The sequence below is a fragment of the Mobula hypostoma genome, assembly GCF_963921235.1.
Source record: "Mobula hypostoma chromosome Y unlocalized genomic scaffold, sMobHyp1.1 SUPER_Y_unloc_1, whole genome shotgun sequence".
Classification (NCBI taxonomy): Eukaryota; Metazoa; Chordata; class Chondrichthyes; order Myliobatiformes; family Myliobatidae; genus Mobula; species Mobula hypostoma.
Genome location: NW_026948171.1, coordinates 290944 through 304378, shown reverse-complemented (window position 1 = coordinate 304378; position 13435 = coordinate 290944). Strand labels below are relative to the sequence as shown.

The 13435-nt window shown below is 42.2% G+C and overlaps 1 protein-coding gene across 2 annotated transcripts in view; it reads left to right on the top strand.

Annotated features, from left to right (window-relative positions):
- LOC134341419 (phosphatidylinositol 5-phosphate 4-kinase type-2 beta-like) overlaps positions 1-13435 on the top strand; it is a 209311-nt gene that overhangs the window by 163802 nt on the left and 32074 nt on the right. For both annotated transcript variants that reach the window (XM_063039280.1, XM_063039278.1), the window contains 2 exons: positions 2989-3102; positions 8988-9243. In XM_063039280.1, coding sequence (XP_062895350.1) covers positions 2989-3102; positions 8988-9243 — 370 coding nt within the window. The remainder of the gene's footprint in view (positions 1-2988; positions 3103-8987; positions 9244-13435) is intronic.

Sequence of the window (13435 nt, the reverse complement as noted above, 5' to 3'; positions counted from 1 at the left end):
ATATCCAACTGGTTCTTTTCCAATTTCACTATCTGGAAGAGCTTGTTCTTTTAATTTAACAATCTCAGGATCTCTACCCTGCTCTGCTATCATCTCCTTCTGACGGAAAGACAAATCTTCCTGGTGAGACCTACCACAAAAATCCTGATCAAATAACGTAGGTAAGAAGGTTTCTGATACATCCTCAAAATTCAAATCTTGATTTGAACAACCATGGGTAACAACCTTATCCTTTACATCAGTCTTTTTAGCCATAGCTCATGTTACAACACAGGAAGAATCTGTTTTAGAATCCCTTTGTGGTTCCTCAGAATTTGAATTTATTGTCAAATGCTCTTCAGGAAAAACTTGCCCACCTGCTAAATCATTCCCTAACAAAAGAGAAACATCATTCACAGGTAAACTGGATTGTAATCCTACTTTAACAACTCCAGTAACTAATCCTGACCTTAAATTTATTCTATGTAAATGTACTGGCATAAGGGCACTCCCAACTCCTCTTAAATAATTTACCTCACCAATGTCAGACTCATCACTAAACTTTAGCACACTGTCTAATATTAGTGATTGAGAAGCTCCAGTATCTCTAAGTATCCTTATTGGTACTGAATTGGATCCTTCTTTCAAGGATAGAAATCCTTCTGTTATAAAAGTTTCATATCCCTTCTTAACTTGGTCAGACTCTGACACATCTTCATTAGTATTTTCTAAACCCTCTGAATTTACAGGAGTTTCAATATGCTGCACACAAGCATCTGAGATGGCTTCTTTCTCTTTTTTTTCAATCGAAAGCAGTTAGCTACTACATGTCCAGGTTTCTTACAATAATTACAAATAATACCAAAATGTCTTTCCTTCACATGCCTCCCTTCATCCTTAGTTTTTTCACTAACTTCAGGTTTAATTTCTGGTTTACCTTGACTCTCTGTGCTATTTTTCCTTTTAAAAATTTTACCTGGAGAAAATTTATTCTTGTGAATAAAAACATACTCATCAGCTAATTTAGCAATCTCCTGCGATGTAACAGTGTCTCGTTCATTTAAGTATGTTCTCACTTCAACAGGAATGCTTCTTTTAAATTCCTCCTGCAAAATCAACTCTTTTAATTTATTATACTCCCCATTCACATTTTTAGAGGAAACCCATCTCTCAAAACACACAGATTTCTCATAGGCAAATTCCACGTAAGTTTTTTCCACCGATTTCTTCAGACTTATGAATCTTTCTCTAAACGCTTCTGGAACCATCTCATATGCCTTTAATATATGCTGCTTAACAATATCATAATCCAGTGCTTGCTCAGCATCTAAAGCTGTATAAACTTCTTGTGCTTTGCCTTTAATTACACTTTGTAACATCACTGGCCATTGGTCTTTCGGCCACTTCAAACTCAGAGCAATAGTTTCGGAATGCTGGAAGTATTTGTCCACTTCAGCTTCATTAAATGGAAGACTCAAAATACCCTCACGACTAGCAATAAACTGTTTCTTAGAACTGGAAGACTGATTCCCGGACTTTATTTTCTGCATCTCTAGCTCAAATTTCCACTGGTTTTCTGCTTCTCTTTCTTTAAATTCCCTTATTTTATTAGCTTCCGTTATTTTATTAGCCTCTCTTTCTTCCATTTCCACTTTAAATCTTTCAAACTTTAACTGTTCAAGACGTAACTGCATTTCCAGATTACTCATTGGAAACTTATCTAACACCTCCGCATCAAATAATTTCAAATTAATATAATACTCAGCAATTTTTCATTGTATAAAAGCCTTGGTGGAATTTCTCGTAATTCTTTTAATATCCAACTTCCTAGCAATCTCCAATACCTCAGGTTTTCTCGCATTCTCTAAAGACCCCAAGTTAGGTGTGTCCAAAAACCCATCAATATCCATTGTTGCCGAATACTACTCACACCAATCAAACCAAAAAAAAATCAGATATTTCCCTTTTCCAAATCAAAATGGCAATTACCAGCACTTAAACTCAAAATCGGAACATCCCGGTCGAGCCCTCACAGATTATGTTATGTAACCGGCAACATTGAATATAAATCGAGGCAGGTTATATAAAAACAACCAAACATTTATTAAACAGGGATAAATGATTTAAGGAAAAACCAAACCAGAACTTTAACCAGAAGTTAACCGTTATGCAGCCGTTCAACAAATCATCACTCGGCACTGATTCTTAAAGCATTAAATGCAAAAACAGTTCTTAAAGCAATAAAGTCAGATATAGTTCTTAAAATGGTAAATTCGAAAGTCCAACAGATATATAAGTTCAATGGGAGAGACTTCTCTGGAGAAGGATTTCTTCATAGACGCGACTTTCCTGCTGGTTCTGCCCACAAGATTCACGATTCAGCAAATAAACAGTTTAAAACAACTGACCTTGGTCTCTAGAGAGCAAACCTTTGCATGAACTCTTTGCTCTTTTGGCAAGAGTTATCTCCGATGCAGGTCACTACTCCTTCAACGAAGACTCAATAAGGTTGATCCTTTGTTAAACTGCCGAACGATGCCGACTCCTCTCGAACCTTCGGTCCTGTACTACAATAAAGTCTTCACTCTCCCTTCTACTACTGGAAAAGGGTAAATCAGCACATCTAACCAGAAATTTCCAGTACAATAATATTGTATCTTGCAATAGAACGCACAACCGTTTCAAAAATGAAATTGCGTCACAAAACCAAACTCGCAACAGAAATGGAGACACAGCATGTTCTACCTGGAAATCTACAAACTAAAAACTAACTGCGTCAACTGGGGTGATCTCTTATATACCCATGGTGCACGTGTCATCACGTGACTTCACATCAGTGGGAAAATCACATCAGGTGACCTCTAAAAGACCATTACATCATTCTCACAAAAAAAAACAGAACTCCTTGAGGCATGTAACAATAGATTTATTTTGATAAATTGCGTATTTAGATCAAACCGTCATGTAACTTGCATTATGTGTAAGTGTGTTTGATATCTTATTTTACAGGCCAAAGAGCTGCCAACGCTAAAAGACAATGACTTTCTAAATGAAGGGCAAAGAATTCAAATAGGGGATGAAAATAAAAAGATGTTTCTGGACAAACTTAAGCGTGATGTTGAGGTGAGTAATGATGATGACAGTTGCAAAGTGGAAACTGCTGAATTATGCTGCATGAGAAAGATCTCTGAGTCGGAATTATGCTTGGTCAGATGGGACCTGAAGCTGGATGGTGCTTCTCTCCTGTCAGTGTTCCATGTGGAATACTTGACTCCTGCTTGATGCCTTTGTGTTTGGATCTCAAGTATTTACTCCTTGTTCCTTTCAATGATTTTGCAGCTCCTCTTATTCACCTATGCCTCTTACATTCTTTAAACGGTAACCTGTGCCTAACATCTTCTGCCAGCCCATAGAGCAGCAGAATGAATTAATCACAATGTTTTAAAGCTGAGCTTGTAGGCAGGATAGTCTGGTCTCTCCATGTACCCCACGATTAAGAAGTCATTAATGCTGGGATATTGCTGAATGGGACACTCAAAGCTTTGCTTATCCCTTTGCCTCCTCAGATCCCACCTGATAGAATGTGTTACTCTAGCAGCTGATCTTTTTTATGATGTGACATGGAGCAAAAGGAGAATATGTGTTTTTTATTGAAAGGCTGTGATCTGCTTGAGTATGAGAATGGACTTGAGAAACTGACACTCTCCTGTAACCACACTGACTAGAAGCTCTGACTGAGACAGTCATATTGGCTCCTGTTAGATTATGAGACATACAGAGGAGCACAATTAGGCTATTCAGCCCATCAAATCTGCTCTGCCATTCAATCACCTCTGATTTATGTCAATCCCATTCTCCTGTGACCTTTGACGTCCTTACTAACAAGAACCTGTCAACCTCCTCCAATGACTTGGCCTCCACAGCCAGCTGTGGAAATGATTTCCACAGATACATCACCTAAAGAAATTATTTCTCATCTCTATTCTAAAGGGACGTCTTCTATTCTGATGCTGTGCCCGCTGGTCCTGAATTCTTCCACTATAAAACATCCTTTCTACATTCACTCTATCAAGGCCTTTCACCATTCAATACACATTCACTGAGAAACTAATGGCCCTTTGATTTATAACATTGGGAAGCACAGTAGCATTGCGGTTAGCACAGTTGCTTTACAATGCCAGTGAACACTAAATGAAGTTCAACTCCCATCAATGTCTGTAAGGGGTCCCATCACTGTCCAGCATTCACAGAATCTCTTTGTGTTAAAGTTTAAATCACAGTCTAATCTGCAATTAATACCACCTGAATTAATCTCAGGTTTAGTGAATCCAGATGGAACAAAAGGCATTTTCTCTTTTTTTCAGACAGGATTTCTACATATATCAAGGAAAATGATGTATGTGGATCTTTGTGTTATTGGCGAAGAAGTAATATATCAAATTCAGAATTACAATTCACTGTATACAGTGGTATGCAAAAATTTGGGCACCCCTGTCAAAATTTATGTTACTATGAATAGTTAAATGAGTAGAAGATGAACTGATCTCCAAGAGTCATAAAATTAAAGATGAAACATTCTTTTCAACATTTTAAGCAAGATTAGTGTATTATTTTTGTCTTGTACGATTTTAGAGTAAGAAAAAGGAAAGGAGCACTGTGCAAAGGTTTGGGCACCTCAAGAGATTTGAGCTCTCAGATAACTTTTACCAAGGTCTCAGACCTTGTTAGGGCTATGGCTTGTTCACAGTCATCGTTAGGAAAGGCCAGGTGATGCAAATTTCAAAGCTTTATAAATACCCTGACTACTCAAACCTTGTCCCAATAATCAGCAGCCATGGGCTCCTTGAAGCAGCTGCCTAGCACTCTGGAAATGAAAATAAATGATGCCCACAAAGCAGGAGAAGGCTATAAGAAGATAGCAAAGTGTTTTCAGGTAGCCGTTTCCTCAGTTCGTAATGTAATTAAGGAATGGCACTTAACAGGAATGGTGGAGGTCAAGTTGAGGTCTGGAAGACCAAGAAAACTTTCTGAGAGAACTGCTCGTAGGATTGCTAGAAGGGCAAATCAAAACCCCCATTTGACTGCAAAAGACCTTCAGGAAGATTTAGCAGACTCTGAAGTGGTGGTGCACTGTTCTACTGTGCAGTGACACCTGAACAAATATGACCTTCATGGAAGAGTCATCAGAAGAAATCCTTTCATTTGTCCTTACCACAAAATTCAGCTTCAGAAGTTTGTAAAGGAACATCCAAACAAGCCTGTTGTATTTTGGAAACAAGTCCTGTGGACCATGGAGATAAAATAGAACTTTTTGGCCTCAATGAGCAAAGATACATTTGGAGAAAAAAAGGTGCAGAATTTCATGAAAAGAACACCTCTCCAACTGTTGTTACGTACCCCGTAACTGGGTTGCCAAACCAGCAGAAATGGATCACTCAGTTGGAGTCTGGATTACTGGAATAAGCAACACAGTACTCTAATCAAAAGGGTAATAAATACAACAGTTCAGCAATGATAAACACACATGTACACAGAACTAGAATAATAGGATCAATCAAGCTCTATCGTCGTCTAGGGGTAAATGACCAGTTTCAAAGTGACGTAAAGTTCAGTTCAATTGAGTTCAGTTCAGTTCACAGTAATCACTGCCGTGCCGGTGGACGGGGGGGGGGGAAGGAGAGAGAGAGCGAAAGCGAATGAATATTCAAAACGGCTTCCACACAGACCTTCAATATTCTTCGCAGTCAGCTTTCGGGCGAACCCTTTGTAATGTCTTCTGAGGTCACCGACTGTGACCCCTCCGTTTCAGATACGATCGTTCCTCTGCAGTGAACCTGGCACCCAGGCAAGGGCGGACACACACCAGGTTCCCGCCGATCGTACCTTTCCACCCTGTGCGTCTATGGCTTGGTCCCGCGACCAGCCCTCCAACAACTCCCATCGACTTGTGGGAGGCACACCGCTTCCAGGGTCTCATTACCTCGTGGTGTCGTGTGTGTCCTGCCTTAGCGAACCTGTCCCTTTTTATCCCCCTGCTGGGGTATCGCCTGTCCATCACACTTCAAACAGTTCAGGGTTCAAAAAAGGAGCCGACCTTGACAGTTCTCAGACCATGTCTCCTTCCGTTAAACTCTCCCGTCTCTTCATTAACATTTCCAAATGCTGCTCCATTGTCTTCCTTATCTCTGGTTCTCCTGAAGACAGGTGGCAGATCAACTGTTGATCCCACTGGTGCCAGCACAGGACAGTTAACATCTTAGTCTGTGTGTACTTTTCGTAACCCTCTCTCGTCACACTGTTACGTACGGGAGTGGATCAATCATGCTTTGGGCTTGTGTTGCAACCAGTGGCACAGGGAACATTTCACTGGTAGACAGGATAATGGTCCTAAACACACCTCAAAATCCACAATGGACAACCTCAAGAGGCGGAAGCTGAAGGTTTTGCCATGGCCCTCACAGTCCCCCGATCTAAACATCATTGAAAATCTGTGGATAGGCCTCAAAAGAGCAGTGCATGCTGTTACGTACCCCATAACTGGGTTGCCAAACCAGCAGAAATGGATCACTCAGTTGGAGTCTGGATTACTAGAGCTAAGAAAGTTTTATTAAAGAAACAAGCAACACAGTAATTGAAAGGATAATAAATGCAACAGTTCAGCAATGATAAACACACATGTGCTCAGAATTAAGATAACAGCATCAATCAAGCTCTATCGTTGTCTAGGGGTAAATGACCAAATTTCAAAGTGACACAAAAGTTCAGTCCAGTTTACTAGTTCAGTTCGCAGTAACCGTTGCCATGGCGATGGACAACGTGGGGGGAGAGAGAGAGACAGAGAACAGGAACAACTGATCATTCAGACACGGCTTCGCTCACAGACCGGCGATATGGCTCACAAGCAGCTTTCGAGTGGGTCCTTTGTGATGTCACCTGAGGTCACCGACTGTGACCCCTCCTCCAGATGCGGTCGATCCTCTGCAGTGAACCCGGCACCCAGGCAAGGGCAGACACACACCGGGTTCCCGATGATCGTACCTTTCCACCCTGTGCATTTAAGGTCCGGTACTTCCCACCGACTCGTGAGAGGCGCACCACTTCCAGGGTCTCGTTACCTCGGGTGTCGTGTGTGTGTCCTGCCTTAGCGAACCTGTCCCTTTTTATCCCCCTGCTGGGGCATCGCCTGTCCATCACTTCAAACAGTTCAGGGTTCAAAGGGGGAGCCACTCCAGACAGCTCTCTACACATCCCCAGATGCTGTTTCATTGTGTCCCTTATCTCTCCCTTGAAGACAGGTGGCAGACCAACTGCTGATCACACAGGACAGCTAACATCTTATCTATGTGTATTCTTGTCACAATGCAAGATGGCCCAAGAATCTCACAGAACTAGAAGACTTTTGCAAGGAAGAATGGGCAAAAATCCCCCAAACAAGAATTGAAAGACCCTTGGCTGGCTACAGGAAGTGTTTACAAGCTGTGATACTTGCCAAAGGGGGTGTTACTAAGTACTGACCATGCAGAGTGCCCAAACTTTTGCTTCGGGCTCTTTTCCTTTTTTGTTATTTTGAAACCGTAAAAGATGGAAATAAAAAAAGTAATTTTACTTAAAATATTAAAGAAATGTGTCAGCTTTAACTTTATGCCTTTTGGAATTCAGGTCATCTTTTACTCACTTAACTATTCACAGTACCAGGGGTGCCAAACTTTTGACCAGGGGTGCCCAAACTTTTGCATGCCACTGTATATGTACTGGAAGATGCCAAGTTCAGTTCTATTTTCTTTAATGTGTCATCCAGGAAGTCTTATTTAAACAATGGATTAAAATCAGACGCACAAATTCCAAGGGACACTGGATAACTATTAGAATATAAAAATACCACTGATCTGAGTTTATTTTGGGGATAAAATTAAATAGTTTATGACAATAACTCATAATATAATTATGAGTCTTCCTGAAGGGCCTTGGCCTGCAATATTGACTCTATTCCTCTCCATAGATTCTGCCTGACCTGCTGAGTTCCTTCAGTATTTTGTGAGTGTTACACTGGTGAACCAGTAGATTTTTCTATTTCATTTTATTAATGGTGTTTACTGACAGAAGGGTGCACAGTGTGACTTTAGACCTTCCAATCCCAGACCCCTTGAGCACCCATAATCACAAGCAATTCTACAGATGCTAGAAATCCAGAGTAATACACAAAATGTTGGAAGAATTCAACAGGTCAGCAGCATCTATGGAAAGGAATAAACAGACAAAATTTCAGGCCAAGACCATTCATCAGTAGTTGAGCAATCAAGTAGTTTGATTCCCAGATGTAGCCAGGTGTGTGGAATCAGTTTTACACACAACATCTACATAAAGATAGCTGATGTTTGTCAATAAGGCGTTTGGTGCACTAACTTTACTGTGTGTTTAACGTAGACAGAATATGGTATAGATATTGGGATCTTTTCAGAAGATACACTCCCAGGAATGACTGAAACACTCCACCTGGGACATACTGAGCAACACATTCAAACTGCTGGAGGAGCTCAGGAAGTCAGCCAGCAACTGTGGTGGGGAATAAATAGCTGGCGTTTCAGGCCGAGACCCTTCATGAGGACTGGAAAGGAAGGAAGCAGGAGCCAGAGTGAGAAGGTGGGGAGAGGGAAAAGATTACAAGCTGGCAGGTGAGACCATGTAAGGGGGAAGGTGAATACAGTTAATTTAGTTTAAAAAATCCTCTTGGTTGTCCCAAATGCATTTATAATCAATGAACTGGTTTGAAGTGACAAAGTTTAAATGTAGGCATTTGGGATATTCTGGTTGCCTGGCTATCTAAACTACATACTTTTCTCAGTCACAACCACAACTGTAGTTCAGCAGATCAACATAAACAAAATTCCGGAGGAAATAAATAGTTAACATCTCTGTCTGAAACCCTTCATCAGGATATATTGTTGTCCTGATAGTGATGATTAAGGTTATTTATACAGCTTCACTTTACAAAATTTATTTTTAAACAGTTTTTAGCACAATTGAAGATCATGGATTACAGCCTGTTAGTTGGTATCCATGACGTAGATCGTGCCGAGCAAGAAGAGGTCGAAGTGGAGGAGAAAGGCGAGGAGGAAGATTGTGAAAACGATGGAATGAGCCATCCTGTTGGTTCATATGGAACCCCGCCGGATAGCCCTGGAAATATGTTGAGCTTCCCACAAATCTTTGGACCAGGGGAGTTTGACCCAACCGTGGATGTGTATGCTATAAAGAGCCATGACAGTAAGCATACAAGTTGCCTCTTTGAAAGATATTTTGATTTTTAAGTATTTTGTTGTAAAGTATCTCCATCTATTCCCATTTAAAATTATTAAGATGTGGTAGCATCATCAGACAGAGGCAGTGGTTCAGAAAACCTAGAATCAGTATCAGGTTTACTGTCATTGTAAAGTTTGCCTTCCATAGCAGCAGTACAATACATAAAATATGGATAAAATGGATATGGAAGGAAAGAAGCTGTTCCTAAAGTATTGTGTGTGGCGTCAGACTCCAGTACCTCTTGCCTGATTGTAGCAAAATGAGAAGAGGGCATGTCCTGGGTGGTGGTGGTCCTTATTGATCGATTCCACCTCTTGAAGATGTCTTCAGTGGTGAGGAGGCTGATCCATTTGAGGGAACTGCTGAGTTTACAATCCTCTGAAGGTTCTAAGTTATAATACAAATTAAGTAAGTATTGCAGAAAAAGAGTAAATATTGAGTTGTGGTTCATGGACTGTTCAGAAATCTGATGGCAGAGGGGAAGATATTGTTCCTAAATTGCTTATTTTGCTTCTGTCAACTGAAATATAGTCTTAGTATTTTAAGTACGAAATGCAGTCATTTTCCTTTCAGAAACAGCATCATAATAGAGCAGACAGTCAAATTTCATGGTATTAATTGAGGGGGAAACACAAACTAGTACACTAGAAATAGCTCCCCTGTAAGTAATTTCATGGAAAATTTTACACCACTTAAGGGATCAGCTTAGACGTTTAACAGAGCTGTGCTCCTCAGTACTGCCCTGCCATGTGTAGATTTTTAGCTCCAATTTCTGGAATTGAAAGCAAGCCCTTCTGCTTCAGAAGTCAGTACGCGACACGTGGTGAATGGTGTGTGAACAGTGGTATTATTAACATTTACACCCTGCTGTTCAGAAGCACCAGAGCTGCTTTCTCTAACATCAATTTCTGTGCTGGTTTATCTTAGAGAAAATTCTTAAAGACCCCTTTTGATGTATTTTTTTCATGGTGTATTTTCTGTTCCATGTTGTAATTGTAATCCACAATCATTGGCTAATATGAACGGGCATAATTTTACGATAATTGAAGGACTCTGGGGAGGGGGAATGTCAGAGGTACCTTTTCTTCACAGAGAGGGTTTGATGCATGGAGCACAGTGCCAGATGGAGCGGCAAAAGGCAGATATATTTGGAGCATTTAAATAGACTTGTGGATGATAGAAAAATGAAGGGCTGTGTAGGAAGTAAGGGTTAGAGTATATTAAAAGATTGGCACAATATTGTGGGCTTAAGAACATGTACTGTGCGGTAATTTTCCATGTGAACTTGATGGATTTTAGCAACAGTCAGGTAGTTTTTCTTTGTGGTCGTATTTACCCACATTTTCCAAATACCATATTAAAACTCACTGCATGGGATATGACCTCTACTGACCTCTACCTTGCCGAGGCACAGCGACAACTCGCGGATACCTCCTCTTATTTACCCCTCGATCGTGACCCCACTAAGGAGCACCAGGCCATTATCTCCCACACCATCACCGACTTTATCTGCTCAGGGGATCTCCCATCCACTGCTACCAACCTTACAGTTCCCACACCTCACACTTCCCGTTTCTACCTCCTACCCAAGATCCACAAACCTGCCTGTCCTGGCCGACCTATTGTCTCAGCTTGCTCCTGCCCCACCGAACTCGTTTCTGCATACCTCGACACGGTTTTATCCCCCCTTGTTCAATCCCTTCCAACCTATGTTCGTGACACTTCTCACGCTCCTAAACTTTTCGATGATTTTAAGTTCCCTGGCCCTCACCGCTTTATTTTCACCATGGATGTCCAGTCCCTATATACTTCCATCCCCATCAGGAAGGTCTCAAAGCTCTACGCTTCTTTTTGGATTCCAGACCTAATCAGTTCCCCTCTACCACCACTCTGCTCTGTCTAGCAGAGTTAGTCCTTAATCTTAATAATTTCTCCTTTGGCTCCTCCCACTCCCTCCAAACTAAAGGTGTAGCTATGGGCACCTGTATGGGTCCTAGCTATGCCTGCCTTTTTGTTGGGTTTGTGGAACAATCTATGTTCTAAGCCTATTCTGGTATCTGTCCCCCAATTTTCCTTCGCTACATCGACGACTGCATTGGCGCTGCTTCCTGCATGCATGCAGAACTCATTGACTTTATTAACTTTGCCTCCAACTTTTACCCTGCCCTCAAGTTTACCTGGTCCATTTCCTAATCCTCCCTCCCCTTTCTAGATCTTTCTGTCTCTGTCTCTGGAGACAGCTTATCCACTGATGTCTACTAAAGCCTACTAACTCTCACAGCTATCTGGACTATTCCTCTTCTCATGCTGTCTCTTGCAAAAACGCTATCCCCTTCTCGCAATTCCTCCGTCTCCGCCACATCTGCTCTCAGGATGAGGCTTTTCATTCCAGGACGAGGGAGATGTCTTCCTTTTTTAAAGAAAGGGGCTTCCCTTCCTCCACTATCAACTCTGCCCTTAAACGCATCTCCCCTATTTCACGTACATCTGCTCTCACTCCATCCTCCCACCACCCCACTAGGAATAGGGTTCCCCTGGTCCTCACCTACCACCCCACCAGCCTCCGGGTCCAACATATTATTCTCCGTAACTTCCGCCACCTCCAACGGGATTCCACCACTAAGCACATCTTTCCCTCCCCGCCTCTCTCTGCATTCCGCAGGGATCGCTCCCTACGCGACTCTCTTGTCCATTCGTCCCCCCCATCCCTCCCCACTGATCTCCCTCCTGGCACTTATCCGTGTAAGTGGAACATGTACTACACATGCCCTTACACTTCCTCCCTTACCACCATTCAGGGCCCCAAACAGTCCTTCCAGGTGAGGCATCACTTCACCTGTGAGTCGACTGGGGTGATATACTGCGTCCGGTGCTCCCGATGTGGCCTTTTATATATTGGCGAGACCCGACGCAGACTGGGAGACCGCTTTGCTGAACATCTACGCTCTGTCCGCCAGAGAAAGCAGGATCTCCCAGTGGCCACACATTTTAATTCCACATCCCATACCCATTCTGACATGTCTATCCACGGCCTCCTCTACTGTAAAGATGAAGCCACACTCAGGTTGGAGGAACAACACCTTATATTCCGGCTTGGTAGCCTCCAACCTGATGGCATGAACATCGACTTCTCTAACTTCCGCTAAGACCCCACCTCCCCCTCATACCCCATCTGTTACTTATTTTTATGCACACATTCTTTCTCTCTCTCTCTCTTTTTTTCTCCCTCTGTCCCTCTGAATATACCCGTTGCCCATCCTCTGGGTCCCCCCCCCTGTCTTTTTTCCCGGACCTCCTGTCCCATGATCCTCTCGTATCCCTTTTGCCTATCACCTGTCCAGCTCTTGGCTCCATCCCTCCCCCTCCTATCTTCTCCTATCATTTTGGATCTCCCCCTCCCCCTCCAACTTTCAAATCCCTTACTCACTCTTCCTTCAGTTAGTCCTGACGAAGGGTCTCGGCCTGAAACGTCGACTGCACCTCTTCCTAGAGATGCTGCCTGGCCTGCTGCGTTCACCAGCAACTTCTGTGTGTGTTGCATGGGATATGAATTTGGGCCGCTAAAATATTGATTCCAATCTCTGGATTAGTGGTCTGGCTGTTTTACATCAATGTTGCCACTGTACCCTAATATCCAAATCTTTGCTTCCTGTCTGCTAACCAATTCTCCACCCACACCAATACTGTGTGCTTTAAGTTTGCACACTAATCTCCTATGTGGGACCTTGTCAAAAGCCTTTTGAAAATCCAAATATACCACATCCACTGGTTCTCCCCTATCCACCCTACTAGTTACATCCTCAAAAAATTCTATGAGATTCGTCAGACATGATTTTCCTTTCACAAATCCATGCTGACTTTGTCCGATCATTTCACCGCTTTCCAAATGTGCTGTTATCACATCCTTGATAACTGACTCCAGCAGTTTCCCCACCACCGACGTTAGGCTAACCAGTCTATAATTCCCCAGTTTCTCTCTCCCTCCTTTTTTAAAAAGTGGAGTTACATTAGCCACCCTCCAATCATCAGGAACTAGTCCAGAATCTAACGAGTTTTGAAAAATTATCACTAATGCATCCACTATTTCTTGGGCTACTTCCTTAAGCACTCTAGGATGCAGACCATCTGGCCCTGGGGATTTATCTGCCTTCAATCC